Consider the following 25,455-nt stretch of genomic DNA (forward strand, 5'->3'; position numbering starts at 1 on the left):
TTCATCAGATTGACTTAAAATCTCAGACTTGTCAGTCCTTGTTTTTGAATCTCAGAAGCCGCGGCAATGGATCGTAAGCAATCCCGAAAGCGCACAGTGCCTTAGACATACGAACAGTGTGGACTCACCCGCCTCAATTCATCATCATCATCATCATCATCATCATCATCATCATCATCACAGAGTACGTCCGCGACTTTAACCAGTTCCTTCAGGAGTCGCCCGACTTGCCCATCGCAGTCAATGCAATCCGCACGCTCGTCAAGCTGCTCCAAGCCAGCAAAGGTCAGCGACACCCCAAACGATGACCCTCGACAGCCCGACATTGCCGAGCTCAGCTTGCTGCTTTCACGTCTAGTGTGCTTGAGCGGGAGTGCGCGAGTGCGTTGGTCTCGGCAACAGTGGCGAGGGACAGCCTGAGTGACGAGAGCGCATGGCCCCTTGTTTGGCTTTGCTTTGCTGTGGGAACGTCGTGAGCAAGCGAACGGCTTGCTTGATTCATACGCGATGAGAATGATGCATCGTGCTATGGAGCAACGAGCGGAGGAAGTCCCGCGGTTTGATGGAGGGGCAGAAGCAGGGGCGGAGTGGTGCATTGCAGCATGCTTGCATCATTGCACTTGTGTCCATGCATGTTCTTATGGAACAATGAGCATAGGAAATGATCAACGTTTCTATGGTGGAAACAAAAAGCGGAGGGGCAGAGGGGAAGGGGAGACGGGATGGTTTCAGCATGCTTGCATCATTGCTTTCGCTCAGCAGCAGTTCCTCTCGCATTGGAAAACTAGCATCCTCTAGTTGCTCACATTTGGAAGGAACGTTTGCTATCTTGTTACTACTTCCGTTGGCACAGCGACGACAATGATGGAGTTGCGCGATCAGCTCCAGGAACTCATTCAAGCAATGGTTGACAAGTCGGGCAACTCGACCCTGTCGCTCTCCTCTGGCTGCCAGTTGTTTATGAGCTTTGGCACTCGTGCCGAGTCCTTTGATGTATGTTCGTGCTTGGAGCTCAGCAGGAAGCAGTTGAGGTCTTGTTGTGATTGACTTTTTTCTTTTCCCTTTCGGGTTCTGACTTTTGCCTTCCTTCGACAACGCAGTCGGTCGAGCATTCCAAGGTGCGATTGATCGAGCGAGCAAAGATTTTCATCCAAAAGGCAACCGACAGCCGAAAGAAGATTGCGACCTTGGGCAACCCGTTCATTCGCGACGGCGCAGTAAGTTGGTGCACTTACGTTCCTGACATGTCAGGTTCCCGGTCCCTTGTCCCGGATTCGCTTGTGCAACATTCACACCACTTACTCTTCTGAATCTTGCAACGCCTCTCTCCCCGCCCCCTTTCCAGACCATCCTCACACACTCCCGCTCTCGAGTGGTCGAAAAGCTCTTGCTCGAGGCAGCCGCCGCCAACAAGCGCATCAGTGTCTTCATGACCGAATCACGACCCGATGGCTCCGGCTACATTGCAGCTGAGCAATTGCGCGCCGCTGGCATCCCAGTCACCATGATTCTTGATGCTGCTGTCGGCCACATTATTGGCAAGGTTGATTTGGTCCTTGTTGGCGCTGAGGGTGTTGTCGAAAGTGGCGGCATTGTCAACAAGGTCAGTTGTGGTTGTGGTGTGGTTGTCGTGTGTGAGTGAGCAGAGCTTGTTTGTTCGTGAAAGGCGCGGTCTCATTTTTGTAGACTCACCCCCCTCGCTCTGTCTGAATTGCTTCCGTCCCCCCTGCAGATTGGCACCTACCAACTCGCCATTGTTGCCAAGGTTGCCAACAAGCCATTCTATGCAGTCGCGGAAAGCTTCAAGTTTGTGCGCATGTATCCGCTCAGCCAGTATGATTTGCCTGTTCAAAGCGACAATGCAGCACCCTTCTACCCTTCTATTGTCCCTACTCAGGCCAACTCTACCGAGTTGAAGGTAACGGGGGCCCCGATTCTTTGCTTCTCAGTGATTGAGTTTGGACAAAACGAGTTCTCATTTTTTGTTTGTTGTTCCTGTTTTGGTTTTCGTTCGGATTGTAGTTCCTCAACCCGTCCGTCGACTATACCCCTCCGGCGTACATTTCACTGCTGTTCACTGATCTGGGTGTGTTGACCCCATCTGCCGTCAGTGACCAACTGATTCTTCTGTACACATGAGGTTGGGGTTTTTTTTTTTCCTGTTTGGACAGTAAACAAACTCTTACGCATTTCTTTCCCAATGGGCCAATGGCCATGAATGCTTCCTCTTTGATCACCCGTCGTATTCGTACTTGCAACGCCCCGTGTTTCATCTACCTCTCTACAGTACAGTAGTAGGAAAACGCGACGTTTCTCCTTCACTCTTCTATTTCTTACCGAATCACCCAATCACCACCATGTCGTCGTCGACATCAGCCAGCGCGTCCCAGTTTGCGTCGTCTGCAAGCGAGACAGCGAGCCGGTTTGCAGGCCTTGCGAGCAAGACGTTCTCGCGCGCCATGCAGTTCTCGCAGGAGAAGATGGGCAGCGCAGAGAAGACCGAGATGGACTTTCGCTTCCAGCACCTGAGCGAGCGCGCCGACAAGACCAAGCTCGCCACCGACCGTCTGATCAAGGCCGTCGAGGTCTATCTCGAACCCAGCACTGGTGAGCGCTTTGGTGGAAGCGTGTGTGTAGCGTGTGTGTGGCTGGCTGGCTGGCTGACTGAACGACGCGCGCGTTGCTCCAAACTGCGTTCGCGCGACTGATGACTGAACATCGAGGTCGAGGGTCGGTCGAGGGTCGGTCGAGGTCGAGGGTCGGTCGAGGGTTTGCTTTCTGCAGTCAAAACAAGCTGCATTTCATACAGCGTGTTGGCCTTGTGTTGGCTGGCTGCTCGTGGTCAGAGTGGGACTCGTTTTTGCTCAGATCTCTGTTTCTTTCCTTACGTCCTTCTTTTGATTTTTTTTTTCATATCCGGCGTCATCTTAGAGCCAAACAACAAGAGCACAAAAGCAAGCCATGCGCTCTGCGTTGACGGAGTGAAGGTTTGGCAACGTAGATTCACACGTTCAAGCGGGAGAAGTGTTGGAATGGAGCGGTTTGAGAAGAATTTTTAGCATTTGCTCTCAGAAAATGGGATGACTTGTTCTCAGACTACTACTGACCGGACCGTTTGTGGATAAAACTACAACCCAGGCGCTCGCATCCAAAACGTCGTCAAGAGCAAACTCAACCACCCTCGCACGCCCAAGGAAACTGTGCTCGAGAAGCTCGGCAGCACGATGGTCGAGGCAGGCGAATCGCTCGGATCGGACGAGCAGTATGGCGGCGCTCTCATCCGCGCCGGCATTGTACAGCAGCACATTGGCGAGGCGTGGGCCGAGCTCGCTGCTGCCACCACCTCCAAGTTCCTCGATCCCAAGACACGCTTCATCAACGTTGATATTCGCGAGCTGACTGTGCGTTTTTACAAACTTTTTCTTGCTTTCTACGGTTTCTGTTGGTTGGAATGCTCAATCTCGTCTGTCTTGTTTCTGCAATTTACCAGCGTCTTCGCAACCAGCTCTCAAAGGTCCGCCTGGATCTGGACGTCGCCAAGACCAAAGTCCGCAAGGCTCAGAACGGCCCTGCCGAGAAGCTCGCCGAGGCCGAGAACCAGCTCCGCAACACCCAATGGGAGTTTGACGAGCAGTACAAGCAAGTCAAGGCTGCCTTGGAGACTGTCACAGAGGAGCATGTGAGTTTTGTCTTTGGGGTTGCTCGGGAACACGGTTTGCTCGATTGCTTTTCAAAGTGTACTGATTCTGCCGATTGATTGCCATTCCACAGGACCGTCAACTGATTCAGCTTGTCGAGTATGTCGAGGCTCAGAACGAGTACTTCCAAAATGCTGCCAAGCTGATGGGCGATCTGACCAACGATCTGCGCAGCATGTAAGTGATATGAGCGAGGGGGGGGGAGGTTCGGGCACTGGAGTAAAGGAAGAAAAACCGCCACTAAAATTCACCTCCCCTGTTTAGTCGCTCTGGCGCCCCTGCATCGTCCCTGGCGCCGTTCGCGCCCACTGCGACGGCCGCACCCGCCACCAAGCCGGCGACGTCGCCCGTGCCCACCTCCGGTCTTGCACGTGGCCCCGCATCTGGACGAAAGGCGCGTGTCGTCTACGACCACGAAGCCAACAGCGACTCGGAGCTTTCCGTGAGCGCGGATGATATTGTTACCGTTCTTGGCGAGCCCTTGAACGTCAACTCCATCACCATGTGCATGTGCGAGGCCCGCGGTGTGCGAGGGATGGTTCCGCACGCCTTCCTCGAGTACCTGCAGTAAAAAAAAAAAACCAAACACAAAAAAAACCAATAGAAAGCTCTGTGCGTCAGATTCCATTTCGCGTGGTTGTTTTGGCGGATGCCTTATTCAAATGAAAGCAATTGCACTCAACAAAAGCATCTCAGTCACAACATTGCAGCACCTCCTCAGTCACAAAGCCCGCAACAGTTCACTCGTTTCCTCGACAGCAGCCCAATTCATCGCGTCCCAATTCATCTCATCATTTCAAAGTTTTGCGCATTTTAACAACACAATCCAGTCCCCCAAAAGTTCTCAGACTCTTCCTACTTTTAATCTGAGCTCTGAGCCGCTTTTTTCAAACAACCACACACTCAAATCACCTCAGCGCAACCCTTCCTGACAAACACACCTCCCGCGGCAATCGCGCGCTGCATCAATCCACCCACTGCCCCTCCCCCTTGCACACAGACAATGCACGGCGACTCTGCGTCACCACCAAACCAGTCGCCGACAGCGATGACAGCGAGCGGCGGGACAACTCCTTCGCCGTCCTCGACGCAGCAGCACTCGCAGCAGCAGCCACCGCAGCCACCGCACCACAGCTGCTTGATCACGCCAGCCACGCCCGACACGAGCTACCCGCCGCTGATGCAGCGCGGCCCGCTGATGCGCGGGGTGTCTTTCCAGGACATGTCGCCCGACGGAAGCGTTCGCCTGCCCGACCCGACCGTCTTCCCCGTCGCGGCCGCCGTCTCGTCCGTCGTCAATGGGTTTGTCACACCCTCCGCCGCCGCCGCTGCTGCTGCCGCCGCGGCTGCCGCGCTGGTGGCTGCGGGCTCGACCAGCAACGGCCAGCACCGCAGCAGCCAGCACAACCAGCACAACCAGCACCCGCGGTTGTCGCTCCGCATGCCCGCCGAGCAGAGTCCGCAAGCGCACAAGCATCACCAGTCGCAGCCACAGACACCCCTGCGCGACGGGGCCGAGGCAGGCGCGGGCGTCCTCGCGTCGTCATCCAAGCCTCCCGCCGCCACTGCCACTGGAGGTGACGAGGACGAGCAGCGGGACATGCTGACGCCGCTTCCGACGCTCAAGATGAACGTGTCGACCATCATGAGCTCGAATGGCTTCTTTGATGACGAGGGCAGCGAGTTTGACCCCGGCTTGGTCGATTTGGACGCCAGCGAGTCCCCTGCTCCAGCAGCAGCAGACAGCTCGTCGGCCGTTTCGCCGCTCCAGCAGCAACGTCCAGCATCAACAAGCACGCAAGCTGCCGCGTCGCCGTTTGAAAAGAGTCCGTCCAGCGCGCGGTCGCAGGTGCGAGCTCGAAACGCGGCACTGAAGGCTCGAGGACCCCTATTTTCAGACGTGAGCGTTGGCAGTGGAGCTGGAGCGGACTTGGATGCGTCGTCGTTGCATCTCGACCTCGAGCAGGAGCTGGCCGCGAATGGCGCCGTCCCCGATTTCGACAAACAGCGCGCCTTCTTGCAAGCACTTGAGGCGACCGGCCTGCTTCCTCTGCATGCTGACGAAGACGACGACGTGGACGATGAGGGCGATGACGAAAACGAAGCATACGAGGACAACGAGGACGACGCCGACGACGACGACGGCGACGGCGACAAAGCGCCATCCCGTTCGAGCACCCGCTCCTCCCCACGGTCCACGCCCATGGAGGATCTGACCGAGTTTGACAGCCACATGGCGGTCTTCGGGCTTGACCACATTGGCCATGGCGACGAAGAGTACGACGAAGCGACGTGGATTTCGGTGCTCGCTCGCGTGTTGCGTCGCTACCACCCGGTTGCCATGTCTGACGCCGAGCAATCATCAAAGTCCACCATCAAGGCCATCCGCGCCATGCTGCGACAACAGCGAAGCAACAAGGGGCTCCAGGCCAGTGAGAATCCGGCGGCTGTGCTTTCGCAGCAGAACAACAGCAGGGTGGGGTCTATTGAAGGCGCCGGTCGCATTGTAGATACCCATCCTGCGGCCAACTCTCCTGCCGCGCCGACTGGCTGGCTAGGGTATGCCAAATCGGTTGCCTCGCGGTCGGCGAGCACGCTGTCTTCTGCTGCCTCTGCCGTTGCTTCCACCGTTGCGGCCGCCTATCCGAACTCGGCTGCCTTTGCAACGCGCGTGCTGCAATCGACGCAAGAGATTACGTCTGATGTCACGCGTTACTGGTGGAAGGTGAGTCATTTTCACACCCAGTTTTGTTTTAGTTCTGTTGGTCAATGTTTTCGTGCTCACTTTGCAAGCTGTTTCTTACTTTGACACCCACACAGCAAACAATGCAATCCAAATTCATGCTCAAACGACACCTTCGCCAAGCCTTGGCAGCGTCCCAGTCGTACGAACAATTTGTCGCGATTGCACTCGAGCTCGATCGTGTCGAAGGCAACACTGCATGGAAGATGACACACGAATCGGCAGACTACGACTGCGATCTCATTTACAACCGCCTTGAAGATTTGCGGTCTGCCCGCAAGTCCAACGACGTTGGTCGAATGATGTACCTGTTGCGCGCTGGTACCTAGTCATTCATGCTCTCTGCTGTGCCACTCTGGTCTCCTACAATTTCTGACCTCTCCTCTTTCTCGTCCGTGTACTTCTTCTCTTCAGGTTTGCTCCGAAATCTTGGCGGCATGGGCAACCACAAGCTCTTTGCTTACACGAATATTGGCACCAAAAAACTGATCGAACAGTACATTGAAGAAGTCGTCTTCCAGCTCAATTACATCTGTGACATTGATGTGTCGGGCATTTCCCTCAAGGATAAGATCAGTGCGTTTTCGAGTTGCTGATGGGAGAGCTTTTTTTTTTTTTGCTAGAATACTATGAATGCGACCTGTTCACTGGTTTTTTTGATTGCTTGTCGACTCCAGTGTTTTTCAACGAGACGCGGCACTCGTACGGTCGATCTGCATTGCTTCTCAGCGGAGGCGGCGCTTTAGGTAGGTGGTCGAAATCCTCAGAGTGCACAAAACGCGCGTGTCTGACAATGCGTGCGCCTGCCTCTGCTGGCACGGGGGAAACAAACAGGAATGTATCATAGCGGCGTTTTGAAAGCTCTGTACGAGCTCCAACTGATGCCAAGAATAGTGTCGGGCTCGTCGGTGGGCTCCATCATGGCTTCCATCTTGTGCTGCTCGCCTGAAAGCCGCCTGTTGCATCTGCTGGATCCGGAAAATGTCAATGTTAATGCCTTTGATCCTCCCGGACAGCCTTGGCCGATGCTTCACAAGTTGATGCGTTTGGTTCAGAAGGGTGGGTTTTGCTTGCAGTGGTTTTTTTTTCGGTTGTTTCCGCCAATTTTGGGGGGTGCTGTTTCGCTGAGCTTACTGTTGCCATCACTGTTGCCTCCGTGTATTCGTACCTTGCTCCTTTGGGATGCATCAGGCTACCTTTGCGAGGTCTCCGTGCTGGAAAACTGCCTCAAGCAGAACATTGGCGATTGCACCTTCCAGGAAGCGTTCAATTTGACTGGTCGCGTGCTTAACATTACTGTCAATTCGACGCAAGAGTTTGAGGGTCCACGACTTCTGAACTATCTCACTGCTCCGAATGTGGTAAGGAGAGCGGCTATGCTGACTGGTTTTGTCTCTCTTTCATCTTTTTTTTGTTTTGGTGTGTGGTATTCACTCCCTTTTGTTCTCGATGGGTGTTTTATAGGTCGTGTACAGCGCCGCAACCGCATCGAGCGCCTTCAGCTTGTTGTTTGCGCCCGTCGAGCTCCTTGCCAAGGACGCCAACGGCAACATTGTCTCGTGGAATCCTCCAGGCTCGCAATGGAGCGATGGCTCGGTGCAAAGCGATTTGCCCATGGAGCGGCTGTCCGAGCTGTTCAACGTCAACCACTTTATTGTCAGTCAAATCAATCCGCACGTTGCTCCGTTCTTGCATGGAGGCAGTCGGCTTCGCAAAGTCTTCCCAAAGCTGCAGGACATGCTCGTATCTGAAGTTCGACACCGCATTCGTCAGGTAAGGTGGGCACAGGGTGCAAAAGCGGATGGAGTTTTTTTGGAGTGTGTCTCATTATTGCCTTGGTGTTTGTTGTTGTTTCAACAATCCTAGATGTCGCTGCTCGGATTTGGCTCCAAGCTCATTTCAAACGTGCAGTCCGTGATGGAGCAACAGTACACGGGCGATATTACCATCGTGCCGCGCATTCGCTTCCAAGATTATCTGAACATTGTCAATAATCCCACCCCCGAATATTTGATGCATTCTCAACAAGTTGGCCAGCTGACAACCTGGAAGCGTAAGCATTCGCTCTTTGTGTGCTGTTCTCTGGCTTTGGCAGTGTGCTGACTTGTTGCACTTGCACGATTCTTTGCCTCCAGACGTCTCCATCATTCGCAACCACTGCGATATCGAGTTTGCGCTGGATCGCATCGTCACCCGTCTTCGAGAGCAAACCTTCACTGTCAACCAGCACAATGGAAATGGCGAGCGATTGAACGGGCTCGGTGGGTCTTCGAGCAACTTGGCCAACATGGTCGATCAGTCGCTTCCCAGTCCCGGGTTTGCCATTACTCCCTCCGCCTTCGCCCAACCGGGTCGGCCCTTCAACAACGAGGCGGATGAGGAAGACGCTTTGCAGCCGTCCAGCAAGCAAACCACCTTCTTTTTCCCGGCCCAACAATGAGATGGATGTTGCGCTGTTGACCTAGTGCTTATTTTTCGAATGTATCATCAAACAAACTCTTCCTTGCTTTCTTCATTATTATCATACTCATACTCAGTCATACTACTCTGAGTCAGTCTTTTGTATTGCATTGCAAGCATCAATGCCTGCAGGTCGGCCGCGGCTTCCAAGCACCAAAGCCAAAGCGGCAGTCACCGGCTACGCCGCGCTGACCGACAGCCTGCGCATCACCGGAGCGCCACAAAACCCACGGCGACCACTGCCGTCTATTTCTACCAGCACAGGAGGAGCAGGAGCGGCGGCAGGAGCGTCGGCGACACCCAAAGGCAAAGGCAAAGGCAAAGGCAAAGGCAAAGGCAAAGGCAAAGGGAAAGGCAAAGCCCGCCAACGAGATCAGAACGCGACGAGCGACTCCAGCCAAAGCAGCGACAGTGCCAGCGACAATGATGAGGACAGGGAACATGGTGCTGCGGCTGCGGCTCACATGGACAGCCAAGCCACAGACGCAGGAACGCACTCGCCGTCCTCGTCATCGCGGCACATGGCCAAGTCCGGATCATCACCGTCAACACCCACTCTCAAGAACAAGGCGCGGATTGCTCGCTTGCTCGAGGCCGCTGCGATCGTATCTCCAGCAGAGTAAGAGCCACAGTCGGACATTGGAGGAGAAGGGTGTGACATCGAATTGGCTGAGAACTTGACTAAATTTGGCAATCAATCAATCAACTCAAAACAAACAACAACAACAACAACAACAACAACAAAATCAGGAACAACCGATTTGTCGATCTCGACCAAGTGAGCGCGTCGCAAACAGCTTCACAACGGCGAACGACCGCTTCGCAGCGCATGTTGGATCGCACGTTGGCAAGCCGAGCTGCTGCTGCTGCTGCTGCAGACAATGACGCCGACACTGATGGAGGTGACGAGGAACAAAGAGAAACACAAGATGACGACCAAGACGCGTATTCTGAGACGGACGAATCAGAATCAGAGTTTGAATGGAGCCAGCTGGACGCAGATATGCCACCCGCGAATGAAGCGACCGACCAAGACAACCCTGCCCTGCTCCGTCCGCTTCGAAAAACGTGGCCCAATGTTCTTGATTTTCAGTCGCCGGAATGCGATGAAACGCTGCGCGCAGAACTCGTTGCCTTGGCGCACCATTGTTGGCGCCATCGACCAGCCGAGCTTCGACGCTCTAGCAAGTGCGTGGCAATCAACTGGCTTGCGATGATGAGATAAGAAACTGATCGAACTGTCGTCCTTTTTCTTTTTGGTTTTCAAGCAGGTTTTCCAGCAACGCCGCCACCGCAGGCGAGGCTTCTACTCTGCTCGGTAGTATCGGCGAAAACGACATGCCAGACCTCCTGTGCAATCTGGTGGTCGAACGCACCATTGTCTTTCTCGACTCGTTGATTCGCGAGGTGCGAAATTTCGGCAAGTTTAAACACCGCCAGACTGACAAGCGACGCGGTGCCGATGCCGTCTCTGTCTTTTCCGCCGCTAGTTTGTGCACTCTTGATGCCGAGTACGTACCTCGGAGCATGTGCTCTTGTGGCTTTTTTTTTCGTAATTTCTCACCATCTGCCCTTCTCCGGTTGTTGAGCAGAGCCCTCCGACGAGCGCGGGGACGACTTACTAGCAGTGGTTTGGTCACAACCGAGCAGCTGACCCGTCGCAAGAAAGAGTATCGCTGGCGCCGACGAAAGCGTGCCAGGCGGGATGAAGAGAATGGAAGCACGAGCGAGGCATCGTCCTCGTCCTCTTGATGCTTGCTTGTTTCTCGTGTAGATTTTGACGTTGCTTTTGGTTAAGAAATCGCTTTTATTACTATCTCGTTGGTCGACCAATCTCTCGACGCATCATGTCCTGGCAACAACACGCGCGTTTTGCTTGCCGCCATGGGTGCGCAGTAATGCAATGACTGCCGGGTGGTTTTCGCGAATGGCATCGTCCAAAGGCGTCCCGCCCCATCGATCGAGCACATTAATGTCAATAACTTCACAGCTCAGTAGAAACTCGACAACCTTAAGATGGCCCTCGCTGGCGGCAAGATGGATGGCAGTGCGCCCGTCGTAGTCTCCCTCGTTCAAGTTGACGCCACTCAAAAACAAGCGACGAACGCTGGACAGGTCGCCCGTGCTCGCGGCGAACAACAGCGTCACGAGCTCATCATCCCGTGCCTTTTCGCGCTTGTTTCGAGGATCGCGCTTGCCCACTAATCGACGAACGAGAGGAGAGAGTGAGCGACACAGGCCAAAAACAGCTCAATTCGACCTCTGAAACTCACGAGAAGACACGTGAACCAAGTTGTCGTAGTTGTGGAAATTGTACTTGGCAATCAGCCGCTGGCAAAACTCAATCCCTCGAACCGAGTTGCCGAATCGGTCTAGTGGCGGTGACCAGATTGCAATACCCTGTGTGCAACGACGCGTGTGGTTAGGCGATGAAATGTTTTCTTTTTTCTTTGTTTTTTCTTTTGTTTTTCTCTACCATGGCATTCGGCACCACGACCATCATCGCGCCAGAGACACCGGACTTGGCAGGAAGACCGATCTGTCAGTCAAAGCAGAGCCTAGTCAGCAGTAATTCACGTCACTCAACCGCTCGGTGGAAAACTCGGCTTACCTGGAACGCAAACTCGCCAGAATAATCGTACATCCCGCACGAGTACATGACGGAAAGCGCATTCTTCACCGCATCGGATGAAACAACCGATTCGCCCGTGATTGGGCAGTTGCCGCCGTTCGCCAAGGTGCCTGCTAGAATGCTGAGCGAATCGGCCGTCATTTCGACGCTGCACAGCTGAAAGTAAAACTCGAGTGTCTCCATCAGATTCGTGCCTGTTGGGAAGGCACCCTTTTCTTTCATGTAGTGGCCAAGGGCAAAGTTGCGGTCGGCAGTTTGTCGTTCAGACAGGTAGGTCGAGTTGCTAAAGCCGACACGCTTTCCGCCAGCCATCTTGCGGTACATTTTGATGACGTGGTCGAAGCGATCTGACAGCTCGATGAGCGGGTGCAGCAACGAGCAAATCATGATGGCGCCGGCATTAATAAGTGGGTTGTGTGGTCGGCCAGCTTCGTTGAGCGTGAGCGAGTTGAATCCGCGGCCGGATGGCTCGCGGCCTACGTGTTCGTGCACGCGCTCTTCGCCATGCTCCTCCAGCGCCAGAATATAGTTGATGGGCATGCAGGTGGACTGCAGGCAAAACTCTGTGCTCGACTCGCCCATGGAAAACCGCTGGCCGTCGACGGTGCAAACGGACACGGCAAACTGGTTTGGCGAGACGCGGCTGAGTTGCGGAATGTAGTCTGCGACCGTGCCGCTCTTATTTGCCCGGACCTTGTCAAACATGCCTCGTAGCTCGACGCAGAACTGCTGGAACTCTGGGATGACGAGGTCCCCTTGAAACGCTCGGTCAATGAGCAGAATGTTTGGCGCAATGCAGCGCTTGAACGTGGCCAGGTCCATCATTTCCGGCACCGACTGCATCAGCAGCATCGACTCCTTCAGTCTCGGATCGTCCGGCAGCAGCCCAGTCGACACGAGCGCCCGTAGAAAGTCCGTCTTTGAGATGTGGTGCGCGTCATTCTGCGCGAGCGATTGGAAGATGTCTTCCTGGCAGCCTATGGGTGAACAGATGGCCATTTTGCCCGCGAGTCGGGGGGGGGGGGTGAGTTCAACTATAGACAGCTCGACTAGTTTTGATTATGGTTGAGCCCTCGTTTGACCCTGTGGGACTGGCTTGCATGCAGCCAGAGGCTGGAGGACGGAGTTGTTCGAAATCAGCTCGCATTTACCGAAGGACGCTTCGAGGCGGCTGCTGGCCTCCATGCGCGATATCAAGCTGGCCGAGCGTGCAAAGGACAGGCTGTTGATGCCGGAAGCAGCAGCAGCAGCAGCAGCGGCGGCGGCGGCGGCGGGCGACGCAGTGGCTGCTTGGGAAGCGGGAGGATTTGCCGCCATGCCAACGCGCACAGAGAAACTGAGAAATTGGCAGGTAATAGACTGAAGTCAAATGAATGATGATGATTATGATGATGATGATTGATGGTTGGATTTAAATTTGGATTGGAAAGTAATGCGAAAATCCAGAACCCAATGTAATTGCTGGAGTTGATCATGTTTTTGAACAGACAAACAGAAACAAAGCCTTTCGTTCATCTCGCTTGTCTCGAGTGGTGTTGAGTGCTGTGTGTCCAAAAGACGGCATATCGACGGTCAACGTCATCGCCGATCGGCTTGGATAAATGCCATCGTCAGCATGCCTGAGGATTTGAAACAGTTGCGTTCAGCTTTTAAAGCACTTCCAACATACCTCCGAGCCAAAATCAATCAGAACCCTTGTCATGCCTCACCTAACAAAAATGCCGCCGCGTAGTGATACTGCTGAGCGAAGGTAAAAAGGAAGAGCGACGTTTCGCTGTTCAAGCCAAAGTTGGCGCCAACGGGAGAGCCCAGCACAAAGAGTGCGAGTGCAAACAAGATGGCCTGGATGACGTGACTCGTAAAGATGTTTGAGAAATTCCTCCGTGATAGGTCTGCGCAACGAAAACAAAAGAACGAGTGGTGACAACAAACGAAAAACCAAACATTGAAAGTCAGCAGCACAACCTCTTGCCCTTCACTCCATTCACTGCTGTCGAACGAAGGAAATCGTACCACCAGTAGACTTGGTGTCCATTAATTCGACGCCATTGCCCTGTGTAAACAAAAAACGAGAATCAGTGTGAAATAAACAAATTAGCAGATTCCACCAATCAGCAGATTCTGCCACTCACCTTGCCGTTTGCTGCAACAGGCTCAACAGGCATGATTGTGGAATTGAAGACGTGTTTGCCAACAACCACGCCTTGAGTGGCACTACTCAAGTTCACCTTGAATCGATCGGCCTGTGAATCGGCGAGCGACATGCCTTGCGGGTCTGCCAGCCGAATGATACTATGAGGATTGCATCGTGTGAGTTAGTCGTGGATTGTAGACTGTGTCCAATGCGAGGAATGTCACTTCCACGCATGAGGTGGATCGAAATACAGGGTTTTGGGATTTCGGAGGGGGGAAAACTGACACGTCAATCCGTGAGTCTGGTCGGAGTAGGCCCGAGCTAGGCCGTACGACATAGCTTTTCGGTGCAGTTGCTTGAATTGAAAACTGGAGCGGAATGCTGTACGGATTGTAAATGGTCAAGATTTGCTTGTGCGATGTCTGGAGCGGGGAAAAACAACGAGGGCAAAGATGCAAAGTCGGTTTGTTTTTGTCAGTATTCATCGTCGTCATCGTCAAAGCATCAAAGCTTCAAATTATCAGCATTGCAGGTTTAACTGTGGCATCGCAACAAAGACCACAGATTGGCCATTTTTGGAAATGGAAAGCTCAGTGGCGACAAGCTGTATGAATTCTCAGCATCCATACCCGCGCGGTATCACATCCGACCATGCTAGTATACGCACCCACACACACACACACATGGATACAGTTTGGCAATGTATCGTTCTCAACTCAATTGCCACGATCGCCTCCGCGGGACGTAGCAGGCTGTCTTTGTTTTTTCGCGCCCAAAACAGCCTCCGACTTCCCAACCCCCATTGCACCAATCCTGCAGTCCCCACAGACAGTCAAGCACAATGACTCGACAGGTCCATTGATTCGCTGCTCGGCTCAACAAAGGGAAAGTAAGTGAGTGAGAGAGAGAGAGAGACGAGCGAGGGGGGGACGACTGGTTGTCCGGTCATCGGTTTTCCACTCACTGGGTTGTTGAGGTAGAAGACGAGCTGCGCAGGGTGGATGAGGACGGGCAGCATTTGGTCTGAGATGGCTGGCTGTGATGCTCCTGCTGCGGCTGCTGCTGCGGCTGCTGCTGCTCCGACATTGGACGACGACGACGACGACGACGACGACGGCAGCGGTGCAGAACCAAACGATCGAACAGACATCCAAAAACAAACAAAGACTAGACGTCTGAGAAGAAGTGACAGGAAGTACAGAGCATTCAAAGTAACGAATTGCAAGCTAACGAGGATGAAACTTACCGAAAAGGAGAGGCAGAGCGAAAGAGAAGGCAGCGAACGAAACGAGGAGCACTGCTTTGAACGGCAGCAATCGCATTTTGCATTGCATGGCAGATCTCGTTGCAATGCCAAGCCATAACTCATCATCATCATCCTCATTTTCATCACCATCATCGCCCAACTCTGAAGTGCTGTGCTCTGAGATCACAATCACTGACCTTTCGATGGCATTCACTCTTTTTTTTTTTTTTTCTTTTTTCCTTCTTGTTTTCTGTTCAATCATGTTTGAAGCAGACGACGATGACGCCTTCATGCCCAACGCCACCAGGTTTGTACCCTCATCCTCATTCCCCAGTCTCAATCTCAGTGCACAGTGCACAGTGCTCGTCGCTCTGGATGGCTGGCTTTGCTGGGCCGTGTCTGATGATGCGATGATGCGATTTGGAGTTGTACAACTCTTTGCTCTTCGCTCTTCGCTCTCCTATCCCCTCCCCCTCTGATCTCTCCTTGACTCATTCCCTTCACTTGACATTCAGTCGTTCCCCCCTTCGCCCCTTTCCCCTCTTTCCCCTCCTTCCCCTCTTTCCCCTCTTTCCCTCCTCCTCTTCGCTTCTCTCTTCTGAATGATCGTCTCATGCTCTTTTATTTTGTCCGTTTTTTTGTATGATTTTTATAGTATTTTTCCCTCCTTCTCAACCCCTCTTCTTCTCCCTTCTCCCTCTCTGTTTCAGCGTCGTCCCCTCCTCCCCTTTCCACCGCACTCATCCCTCTCCCTCCCCTCCTTCCTCTCCTTCATTCTCTCGTTCGTTTCGATCGCAAATCGTCCTCTTTTTTTTTTTTTTTTTGTCCTTTTTTTTATCCCTTTGTGTTTTTTTTTTTTTCTATTATTTTCCTCGTGACCCTTTTGATTTTTTTTTTCAATTTCTTCTTCAATCCTTCCATTCACAAAGATGAGCAAGATTGATTCTGAAGATGGCGACTGGGCGACTGGTGCTGCTGCTGCTGGTGGTGGTGGTGATGGTGGCAATGGTGAGGAGAGGGGCGAGAACATCATGGCAATGGTCGAAATCAGACAGCACAGACACTGAACACTCTGCCACTCTGCCCACTGTGGCACAAACGCACGCACTGCTCCACCTCACCAATCAAAGCTTTGCACCAAACATTGACATCTCATTCGTGCTTACGACTCCCCCTCCCCATTTGCTCTTGGTCCAACGACGCAGCTCGAACAAGCTGGCTGGCCTCTTCGCCGGTCAGTCGGGCGGCCCCGCGGCCAACCCCGCAATGACCTACCAACGCCCGGTCGCTCCAAAGACCGCTGCTGCACCGGCGGGCGCCCCCGCGGCTGCTGCTCCAGCGCTGGCCCTGATCCATCACGCACCGGTCCACGTCTACAAGTTGTAAGTGATTTGCCCAAAAGTTGTGTGCAGTGACCAACAAGGTCGCAGATTTTTGTGCTCATTGCAGCCATCTGTTGCTCTGCCAGCGTGAATGGACAGTACGCCACCCAAGGCAAGTTTGGTGCCGCCATTGTCGGCAACTTTGCCAGCCAGCAGGTACGAGCCGACTTTTTTTTTTTCGCAGATGAATGAGCAAACACGCTTTTTGTTTTGATTGCTTTGCACCGATCGTTGTTGTAACTGACCATCTTCTCACGCTGCACAACAGTACAAGCTCCTGCTGTACGTCAACAACAGCCAGCGTCTGTGCGAGACGGCCATCTCGCCCGACTTTGTCCTCACTGTAAAGTCATTTTGCGAATTTTGTGTGTCGGCCCGTTTTGGTTGTGCACTCACCTGTCGCCTGTCGTCAGGTCTCGCCAAACAACTATGCTTCCTTCTACGACGAAGCCCGCCAAAACTGGTCGCTTCACTTTGAGACCGAGGCGCAGGCTCTCGACTTTGCTCGACAGGTGAGAAAAAGACACCAAACCAACTGAAAATGGAAGTTTTCTCAACCGCGCACTCACCGTTCTTTTGATGCACTTGGCTTAGATTGCTCTTGCTCGTTTCAACACCGCACCTCGAGGCCTCGTGCGCCAAGATCTCAACTTGGGCGAGGGCAATGTACGTGTCAATGTTGATTGTTTGTCTAGTTTCCCCCAGATACACGGAAAGTGGCCCATTATTGTATTCTCTGCTCATTTGTTTCTTCTTCTTTCTTGCCACATCTCTGCCATTCTATTTTTGCGCAGGCTCTGTCCGCTGGCGACTCGGTCGAGGTTCGCTACACTGGCTGGCTGCTGACCAACGGCGTGCTGGGAGCCGTCTTTGACAGCAACGCTGGCAAGGATGCCAAGGCATTCCGCTTCAAGATCGGCGCCGGAAAGGTTGTGCGCGGCTGGGACGAGGGTGTCGTTGGCATGAAGAAGAACCAGTCGCGTCTTCTTGTCGTTCCCCCGGCACTCGGCTATGGCAACCAGACGATTGCCTCCATTCCGCCAAACTCGACGCTGGTGTTTGACGTCACCATTCTTAAGATCAAGTGGGGCAAGGAAGAGGGTGCAGCCACCCCCGCAGCCGTCACAGCGTCGCCCGCCGCGGCCGTCCCTGCTCCGATTGTTGCAGCCCCCGTTGCCGCGCCTGTTGCCGCCGCCGCCCCGCCTTCACCGACGCTCTCGATCGCCGACAGGTCCCGCACAGAGTCCTTGAGCCAACCCGCGGGCGAGAAGTCCCAGCTGCTCAACCGCATGGCCAAGCTTGGCAAGCCCATGCTGCCATTCGCTGGTGCCGTCGCCGCCGCACCCGAGTCCGACGACGAGGGAGAGACTGGAATCACTCCCCAGCAACCCGACCCAGTCGTGCAGACGCTTTTGCAACAGCAGCAACAGCAGCAGCAGCAGCTTTTGCTCCAGCAGCAGCAAGAGCAAGAAAAGCTGCTCAAGCAACAGCAACAGCAGGCCCAACTGCAGCAGCAGCAACTTCAGCAGCAGCAGCAGCAGCAGCTTCAGGCGGCGAATGCTGCGTTGCTTCAGCAGCAGCAGCTTCAAGCGGCCCAAGCCCAAGCCCAAGCCCAAGCTGCAGCCATTCAGGTCCAACCTCAGTGGAATGCCCCTGCCAGCCAAGCACTGTCGCTGTACCAGCCTGCGCGCGCCGTGCCCCAGCAACCCTTGCTGGGTGCCGATCCCTTCTTGCAGACCAACGCCGCCGCCATTGCTGCGCTCCAGCAACAGCAGCAACAACAGCAGCAGCAGCAACTCTTGGCTGCCGCTGGCCTCGACACAACTGGCCTCAACCTGACTCCCACCACCCTGCTCATCGAGACCCGCAAGCAGTACACTGACGTCAAGACCACCTTGGGCGACGTGTCGACGCGCGTGGAGGCCATCGCCACCCGCCTCGAGCGTGGCATGTTTATCGGCCAGAACGGCGCGGAGTCGACCGGCCTTGAGGCGGCCGCTTTGCTGCAAAGCGTGCAGCGCTTGGTGATTGATAACGAGCGCCTGCGCAAGGAGACGTTCGAGAAGAGCGCTCGCATTGAAAAGCAAAACGACAAGATTGCGCAGCTGCTCGAGTCCAACCAGCGCTACATTGAGAAGAGCAACTCGATGCTCGAGCAACGCAACGACACATTCAAGGAGACCACCTCGCAGGCCCAGAGCCGCATGCTCTCCCTGGAGCAAGAAAAGGTCCGTCTCACCTCCGAGGCTGCCGAGGCCACTGGCCGTGCTGGCCAGCTCCAAGTTCAGCTCAACGCTGCCCAGCAGATTGAGTCGGAGCTCCGCACCGAACTGGCCCTCGTGAAGAGCAACTATGCTCGCGACACTGCCGAGATCGAGACCCACCGCGTGACTGCCCGCGCCGCTGAGAGCAAGCAGCTTGAGCACGAGCGCATCCTTCGCGATGAGCGTCAGGTTCGCAAGGATCTCGAGGCCAAGATTGAGCTGCTGACCGAGGAGCTGACCGAGCTTCGCGCCTTCCGCGACTCCAACGAGAAGGCGCTTGCCGAGCGCAAGCGCAAGGCGCAGGTTGAGCAGAAGCGTCTCGAGCAGGAGATTGCCGACCTCAAGGCACGCCATGAAATCGAGCTGGACGAGGTGCGCGAGTCTCTGCGCAAGGAGCGTGCTCAGTTTGACGCCACCATTGGCGAGCAGACCAAGAAGATTGCCTCCGAGCTTGATGCCGAGTGGAAGCTCAAGACTGCGCGGGCCGAGGCCGCGCTTGACGAGAAGTGGAAGAAGGCTCTCGCTGAAGCCGAGGACGAAACAACCCGTGTGCGCATGCGCCTGACCTCTTCCGAGGAGACCATCCAGTCGCTGCGCAGCTCGCACGGCAACTTTGCCGAGGCGGAAACCGCCATGCGTCAGCAGGTGCTTGCCCTGCAGGAGCGCGAAATGTCGCTCAACCGCGACTTGGCCGAAGCTCGCCAGGAACTCCAGCACAAGCAGAATGTCGTTTCCAAGCTCGAGCAGCAGGCTCAAGCCGACAAGGACCGCTTCCGCTCCTTGGCCGACCAGGCATTCACCAAGGGCAAAGAGGAAGGCCGTGTCGAAGGCGAGGCTGCCGCCGCTGCTCGCCCGAACGCGTCCGGCGCTTCCGCCGGCGAGGTCGAAACGCTGCGCCGTGAGATTCGCGAAATCAATGCCAACCTGGCCACCGAGAAGGTGACCGAGGTCAAGAAGGTCATGAACGCCGTCTTTTACCAGGTCAAGGGCGAGTTTGAGCCCAAGCAAACCTACCGCGGTACCGACGTGGTTTCCTCCATCATGGAAGTCATCAAGTCTACCACTCTTAAGCTCGTGAGCGCCGCCCAAAAGGCCGCTGCTGGTGAAGACGAAGAGGAAGACGACGAAGACGACGAGGAGGAGGATGACGAAGAGGAAGAAGACGAGGACGAGGAGGACGAAGAGGCTGACGAGCCGCCCAAGTCGGTGGCCGCCGTCGCCTCCCCCGTTGCCGCTGCCCCCGTCGCTGCTGCATCTGCCCCCGTTGTAGAAGCTGTCGCGAAGGTCGAGGAGGAAGAACAGAAGGAACAGGAGGTCGTCCCCGCCAAGTCCGAGGCTTCCCCTGTTGCTGCTGCTGCTGCTCCCGAGTCGCACGCCGATGTGGAGGCCGCTGTTTCTGCCGCTGCGGCTGCCCCCGAGCCAGAGGAATCTGCCGTCGTTCCTGAGGCTGTTGCTGAACCCGAGGCTGAAGTGGTTGCCGAGCCTGTTTCTGAGCCTGAAGCTGCTGCTGAGGTTGCTGCTGAGCCTGAGGTTGCTGCTGAGTCTGAGGTTGCTGCTGAGCCTGAGGTTGCTGCTGAGCCTGAGGTTGCTGCTGAGCCTGAGGTTGCTGCTGAGCCTGAAGCCGCTGAACCTGAAGCTGCTGCTGAGCCTGAGGTTGCTGCTGAACCCGAAGTCGCCGCCGAACCCGAAGTCGCCGCCGAACCTGAAGCTGCTGCTGAGCCTGAGGTTGCTGCTGAGCCCGAAGTCGCCGCTGAACCCGAAGTCGCCGCTGAACCCGAAGTGGCTGCTGAGCCTGAAGTGGCTGCTGAACCCGAAGCCGACCCGTTCTCGGCCGACGATGCCACTCCCGCCTCGAAGCGAAACGAGAGTGACGACGAACCCGAGGAGGAGGAACTGTTCAAGCCAAGCGCTGCCCCTGCCGCCCCTGCTGCTGCTGCTGCCGACGAGGACGACGAAGAGCTTTTCAAGGAACCTACCCCAGCGCCGGTCGTTGCTGAATCCAAGCCTGCCCCCGCCGCTGCCTCCAGCTTCTTTGGTAAGTCTCGAGTTGACTGAGAAGACGTTGATTGAAGTTCAAATCGTTTTGTGCTAACTTGTCTCCTGAACATGCAGACCCGCTTGCTGGAGACGATGACGATCTCTTTGTGACCCCAAGCAAGATCGTTTCTGCTCCCGCCGTGACGGAAGCACCTGTCGTTGCTGATTCTGCCGTCAGCGCTGCTCCCGCATCTGGCACGCCCTCCAAGTCTGCGGCGTAAGTCAGCGAACTCGCTTGTCAACAATGTCTTGCACACCGTACCGTGTCTGACGCACGCCGTTTGAACACTTTGCAGTGCCATTTTCGGCTTTGATGACGACGAGGATGACAGCTCTGATTTGTTTGCCACTCCGGCCACTTCCAAGGCGGTAAGCAGTTGGTTTCTGGTGTACTTTTGATGTGTTGCTCTTTTTCCTCATTCTTGTCCTTGCTTGGTTTCTCTCCAACAATTGCAGGCTCCTCAACCAGCCGTTGAAGCATCGCCTGCTGCCTCGACACCTTCAAAGAAACCGAGCGTGCCGCTGTTTGACGACGACGACGACGATTTCTTTGGCAAATAATTGGATAGCGTGCTAGCGTTGGTGTTGTTTCTCTTCTTGTCTTCTCATTTTTTTTTCATCCAAACGCAGCAGTTGTGTTTGACTGCAAATAAACGAAATGTTGTTTTCTTTGTGTCATCAGTGAGTGAAGAAAGCGGCTTGGGTGATCTTCCACTTGCTCGCGATGCTTATTTGTTCGAACATATTGGTTGGGCCTTGATAGTGAAATGGATTTTAGCATTGTCTCATAACTTCGATCAGCGCTTTGCGTTTTCGGTGTACAAGCAGTTGAACATTTCAGCATGTGCACCGGACTCGCTCAAAGCTCCTGCTCGGGGACAAATCTTCGCAATAAGACTTCACGGACTTGGAGTCGACTAATGCATAACGGAGAGGCCAATTCTTGCTCATCCATATCGCGCGGTTTGAGCACATTAACGAGTAGCGTTTCCTGGCAAGACGAGCAAGCGTGTATTTCAGGTGAGTACGCACGTTCTCGGCCTAAATATCTGAACAACAGGCTATTGCAAGCCAGTACCTTCTTCACTTGGTCGGTTGTACGAGCTAGTGCCAACAGTGTAGGCCACGTGGCAAACCGCATATCCATCGAGGCGCGGGGATCGAAATGGTTGTGAAACGCAAACGGTTTGTAGGAATCAACAGCAGCTTCTGCATCCTCGTATGGCGCACTATCAAGTGACACTGGCACCAGAGTGTCTTCGTGCAGCAGCTGGATGGCGACTGTAAAGCTGCGTAAAGTCGGAGGAGGAGGATTCGAAACAATCCAAAGGTCAGTTGATGAAAGCAGGACAAAAAGTAAAGACAAAGATGCGCTATCAACTCACTTTGAATGGAAAAACACGGGTCCTCGGCGGTACAAAACTATAGGTGAAAGTATTCCCAGTTCGGTTCAGCGAAAGGGTTTCAAAAATGCGGTGACAAAAAAACCAATGACTGGTGAACTTACCGAATTCGACGCCATACTTTAATCCTGGTCGAGGAACCCAGCCCTTCGAGCGGCAGTAGTGATACGCAACATAACGTTCGACAAACCGTGGTTCGGTAGCGCGACACACAGCCCAAAATTCATCGATGGATAGGATGTTCTGAAGCGAAAGATGGCAGCACAAGCGTGAGTTTACCACAGCATGGCTAGCAAACCCCAGCTCACGCCGTTTGTTCCTGGGCTGAGACCGAGGAGAAGCAGACTACTCACCCCATTTTCGTTACAAACGTCCAAGCAGCCAAGGGCAAACTGCAAGAACATGGCTTCTTCGAGAGCCAGCTGCAAATGCTCTGTCGGCCATGTGTCATCTGGAACTCCCAAGTGTGCCCATGCATGCTGATAGACTTTGGTTGGAGGGATTGGTTGTGCTGGCTCGAGGTTGGATGCGGCATCGGAAGTTGGCTGTGACGAAAGCGGCACTTGTGTTGCTTGTGACTCTGACACCATCTCTTCTTCGTCTTCTTCTTCTTCTTCTTCCATATCCTCGCCTAGCTCGTCCGCCTTGGTGAGGTCGTCATCGGACACGGGGAGGCTCGAATCGTCGTCGGTTTTCATGGCCTCAGCTCCTTCGGTAACCGCTGCGCTGCCTGACGCTGCTGCAGAGGCCTCGGCTCGTCGCTTCAATCGTAGCTCTGTCTTTGCGCGTCGATTGTTCACTTGCAAACCACTGGCGATGCGGGAAGCCAATCGCTGCTCGTGCGACTGCTGCTTTTTGGCTGCTTTGGCCGCAATCACATCGAACTTGGCCTTTCGTTGCTTGTCACGTTTCGACTTCCGTTCGGCCTGTCGTTGTTTGGCCGTCACTGACACAAGTACGGTTGGGCGTTGGCGGAATAATTGTGAGCGAAACCTGGCAGTCAACACGCAAGCAACTACCAAAAAGTTTCGATAACACAGCGAATACATGTCCGTACTTGCTGGCTTGCTATATACGCCATTGCTAATCTTCCGCACCATCTCGTGAAAGTCTGGCTCGTACTTGGAAAGGGAGCCCTTGCCAAAGAATCCCTGTGTGGTGGTGCATGACCCAAATTTTTTCGTGGTAGCAAATCGGATGAAAAGGATGAGTTGAAACGAATCAAACACCTCGAATGTCTCTGATCGTCGACTTGGCCATGTAGCCCCATGCTCTTCCGACAACCTCCGCAACACGATCTGAGACAACAAGGCCTAACTTGTTGGTACAATCGGCTCATTGCGGCCGGATCCGACACTGCGACGCAGTAGCCTTGGAATACGCCTCGAAACCGTGGCCAGTCTGACTCTGGATTGCCTGCGGCTTGTACTAACAGCTCTGTTCCATCGGTTCGCTCTGCGGCGGGCAGATCAGCAAGCGTCAAGTCTGCTTGCTTTGCATTGGCAACGTCGAGCGAGCCTTGCCCGGCCACCACGAGCGTCGCGGTTGGACAAGTCGCTGTCTTGGACTCTTCGTATGCTGGATCTTGCTTGTCTGTCGCGTGCGGGGCTCGGTGGTCTTGCTCCAGGCAGGACGATCTCTCGCTCTGGCTCTGGCTCTGGCTCTGGCTCTGGCTCTGGCTCTGAGCCTGCCCGTCCCGAAAGCGCCTTGCAATCTCGAGCGCCGCAGCTGCAATCGGCAACGGCATTGCGTACTCTTGGTTTGGCTGCCGCTTTGCCTTTGGCGCGCGGTGCTGCAGTGGCTCCATGTTGACCAGAAGGCGAAGGTGTGGCTAAGCAGGCCGAATCTGAGAATCTAACGCCCAAAAAACAACACAAGAAGGAGTGGTGGTTTATATGATTCTTATTATTGTTCCAGCTGTTTCGCTACTCCAGCATCCCCGAAATCCTTGTTTTGCTGAATGTGTTGCTTGCTTGCTTGCTTGCTGCTGTAGCTGCTTCAAACGCAAGAACGGTCATTCATCGCAGTCGTTCTGTCTATTGCATTGAATTCAGTCATCCTTTCTCTCTGCTTTCTATTACAAAATGCGTAAAAAGCCAAGACATGTTTCACTTTTTTTCCCGATGTTCTTTTTCTATGATATGATGGTTTGTCTGATGGTTTGTCTGATTTGTATGATTGTATTTATGTGTGTGTGATGTGCTCTGCAGCAAAGGACCAAGTGATCTTCCTGACCAAGGAGGAGGAGGCCGCGCAGCCAAAGGAGGCCATCCAGCCCGACAACGGCGATTTCCGGCAGGCCGTCGGACCCAACGGCGAGATTGACTGGGACTGCCCGTGCATCAAGCCCATGACAGGTGAAGAGCCCGCGCTTGATGATTCAAGTCTCATCATGAGTGCACCGGGGATGGACACGCCTGACTGCAGTAGATGCAGTGGATGCAGTGGACGAAGGAGCGCACATGGCACAGGAGGCTCGTTCAGCAGATCAGCAGAGCGAACGGCCATCGACTCGAACGGGAGTGATGGAGAGAAATGGAGTATTGAGAAAATGGACAAAGACAAGGCGGAGGTGGAGATCAGAGACGCCTGAGTGAGAGAGCGAGCGAGAGAGATATCTGCTTGGCTCTGATGCAGGACGCACACTGATGTGTGTGTGCTGTGCGATTCAGATCCATCGAATTGCTTCTGAGGGATTGTGAAGTTTGGTCTGTTCTGGTTGAAATGGCCAAAAAAGAAATGGGGAGAAAGGAGAGAGGTTGGTTGTGAAACGCGGAGAGCTCGAAGATCGTCATCGTCGCCATCATCGTCGGAGATTGCTGCTCTGTGATCAGTGGTCTGACTGCTGAGGCTGTCTTTGAGGAGCATTCGAGCAAACAAAAAGGATGCACCGCAAAAAAGAGCTCGAATCAATGGAAAAAAAAAAGTCTTCATTTCGCTCAGAACTGCTTTTTTGTTTGTTTGTTTGTTTCTCGATTCACACCGAAAAAAAACTCGCTTTGCATGTTGCTCATTGTTGGGGGGAACTTGCTTGGCTGTGCGATCTCACAGAGGGACCTTGCGGTCTTGAATTCAAGGACGCTTTCTCGTGCTTTGTCAAGAGCAAGGAGGAAATTAAGGGCTCGGATTGCATCGAAGCTTTCCGCTTGATGCAAACGTGCATGGCTTCGCACCCAGAAGAGTACGGTGGCAACAAGGATGCCGACGCCGAGGACGAGGCGGATATTAACGCTGCCGTGCTGGCCTCGCAAGAAGCCGAGCTTGACGCCAATCCCGCAGACCTCCCCGTCGAAGAGCCCGCAGCATCTCAACCACAGGCAATTGTCGCCTCGTCCATTGATGAATCGTCCTCATCCTCATCATCCGGATGGTGGTTTTGGTGAATGATTGTTGACGCGGATTGTATGTTTTGATTGTGTATCCATTTGGGAATTACAGTACGTTTGCTTCCCCCCC

The 25,455-nt window shown here is 54.3% G+C and overlaps 9 protein-coding genes across 10 annotated transcripts; 6 read left to right on the plus strand and 3 right to left on the minus strand.

The window, feature by feature from the left end:
• The first annotated feature begins 43 nt into the window (after positions 1-43).
• CAOG_04045 (translation initiation factor eIF-2B subunit alpha) lies at positions 44-2,201 on the plus strand. Its single transcript, XM_004347820.2, has 7 exons — positions 44-73; positions 184-285; positions 854-993; positions 1,101-1,217; positions 1,346-1,603; positions 1,733-1,918; positions 2,023-2,201. Exons 1-7 carry the CDS (start codon positions 67-69, stop codon positions 2,137-2,139), a joined length of 927 nt encoding a protein of 308 aa, XP_004347870.1. The 5' UTR covers positions 44-66; the 3' UTR covers positions 2,140-2,201.
• Positions 2,202-2,303: 102 nt separating this feature from the next.
• On the plus strand, positions 2,304-4,385 carry CAOG_04046 (endophilin-B1). Its single transcript, XM_004347821.2, has 5 exons — positions 2,304-2,607; positions 3,139-3,401; positions 3,491-3,679; positions 3,772-3,875; positions 3,963-4,385. Exons 1-5 carry the CDS (start codon positions 2,358-2,360, stop codon positions 4,267-4,269), a joined length of 1,113 nt encoding a protein of 370 aa, XP_004347871.1. The 5' UTR covers positions 2,304-2,357; the 3' UTR covers positions 4,270-4,385.
• Positions 4,386-4,404: 19 nt separating this feature from the next.
• Positions 4,405-8,948, plus strand: CAOG_04047 (hypothetical protein). Its single transcript, XM_004347822.2, has 9 exons — positions 4,405-6,423; positions 6,519-6,762; positions 6,856-7,017; positions 7,119-7,187; positions 7,276-7,500; positions 7,633-7,802; positions 7,906-8,214; positions 8,308-8,494; positions 8,577-8,948. Exons 1-9 carry the CDS (start codon positions 4,702-4,704, stop codon positions 8,879-8,881), a joined length of 3,393 nt encoding a protein of 1,130 aa, XP_004347872.2. The 5' UTR covers positions 4,405-4,701; the 3' UTR covers positions 8,882-8,948.
• Positions 8,949-8,998: 50 nt separating this feature from the next.
• Positions 8,999-10,653, plus strand: CAOG_04048 (hypothetical protein; the record flags this gene model as incomplete). The annotated part of the gene is made up of 4 exons (XM_004347823.2): positions 8,999-9,520; positions 9,652-10,089; positions 10,173-10,412; positions 10,494-10,653. The coding sequence occupies exons 1-4, from the start codon at positions 9,024-9,026 to the stop codon at positions 10,651-10,653; spliced, it is 1,335 nt and encodes a 444-aa protein (XP_004347873.1). The 5' UTR covers positions 8,999-9,023.
• Positions 10,654-10,688: 35 nt separating this feature from the next.
• CAOG_04049 (glutaminase) lies at positions 10,689-12,883 on the minus strand. Its single transcript, XM_004347824.2, has 5 exons — positions 12,685-12,883; positions 11,513-12,510; positions 11,378-11,440; positions 11,175-11,301; positions 10,689-11,102 (listed from the first exon to the last, which is right to left on the minus strand). Exons 1-5 carry the CDS (start codon positions 12,848-12,850, stop codon positions 10,747-10,749), a joined length of 1,710 nt encoding a protein of 569 aa, XP_004347874.2. The 5' UTR covers positions 12,851-12,883; the 3' UTR covers positions 10,689-10,746.
• A 54-nt stretch (positions 12,884-12,937) lies between these two features.
• Positions 12,938-14,817, minus strand: CAOG_04050 (hypothetical protein; the record flags this gene model as incomplete). Its single annotated transcript, XM_004347825.2, has 6 exons — positions 12,938-13,152; positions 13,243-13,425; positions 13,547-13,586; positions 13,666-13,825; positions 13,953-14,089; positions 14,632-14,817. 6 exons carry the CDS (start codon positions 14,815-14,817, stop codon positions 13,112-13,114), a joined length of 747 nt encoding a protein of 248 aa, XP_004347875.1. The 3' UTR covers positions 12,938-13,111.
• A 275-nt stretch (positions 14,818-15,092) lies between these two features.
• Positions 15,093-21,256, plus strand: CAOG_04051 (FKBP-type peptidyl-prolyl cis-trans isomerase). The gene is made up of 10 exons (XM_004347826.2): positions 15,093-15,220; positions 16,119-16,295; positions 16,382-16,451; positions 16,564-16,638; positions 16,709-16,807; positions 16,890-16,961; positions 17,090-20,594; positions 20,672-20,813; positions 20,893-20,965; positions 21,053-21,256. Exons 1-10 carry the CDS (start codon positions 15,117-15,119, stop codon positions 21,155-21,157), a joined length of 4,422 nt encoding a protein of 1,473 aa, XP_004347876.2. The 5' UTR covers positions 15,093-15,116; the 3' UTR covers positions 21,158-21,256.
• Positions 21,257-21,259: 3 nt separating this feature from the next.
• CAOG_04052 (hypothetical protein) lies at positions 21,260-23,806 on the minus strand (the record flags this gene model as incomplete). The annotated part of the gene is made up of 7 exons (XM_004347827.2): positions 21,260-21,587; positions 21,675-21,885; positions 21,982-22,018; positions 22,104-22,242; positions 22,353-22,945; positions 23,057-23,150; positions 23,318-23,806. The coding sequence occupies 7 exons, from the start codon at positions 23,804-23,806 to the stop codon at positions 21,456-21,458; spliced, it is 1,695 nt and encodes a 564-aa protein (XP_004347877.2). The 3' UTR covers positions 21,260-21,455.
• A 233-nt stretch (positions 23,807-24,039) lies between these two features.
• On the plus strand, positions 24,040-25,453 carry CAOG_04053. Of its 2 annotated transcripts, XM_011272064.1 has the most exons (3): positions 24,040-24,087; positions 24,210-24,356; positions 25,051-25,453. In XM_011272064.1, the coding sequence occupies exons 1-3, from the start codon at positions 24,084-24,086 to the stop codon at positions 25,380-25,382; spliced, it is 483 nt and encodes a 160-aa protein (XP_011270366.1). In that variant the 5' UTR covers positions 24,040-24,083; the 3' UTR covers positions 25,383-25,453. The 2 variants fall into 2 exon arrangements, with proteins under 2 accessions (XP_011270366.1, XP_004347878.2); XM_004347828.2 differs by having other exon boundaries at positions 24,040-24,356.
• The last annotated feature ends 2 nt before the right edge of the window (positions 25,454-25,455 follow it).

The sequence above is a fragment of the Capsaspora owczarzaki genome (assembly GCF_000151315.2).
Source record: "Capsaspora owczarzaki ATCC 30864 unplaced genomic scaffold supercont2.6, whole genome shotgun sequence".
In the NCBI taxonomy this organism is placed as follows: domain Eukaryota; class Filasterea; order Ministeriida; family Capsasporidae; genus Capsaspora; species Capsaspora owczarzaki.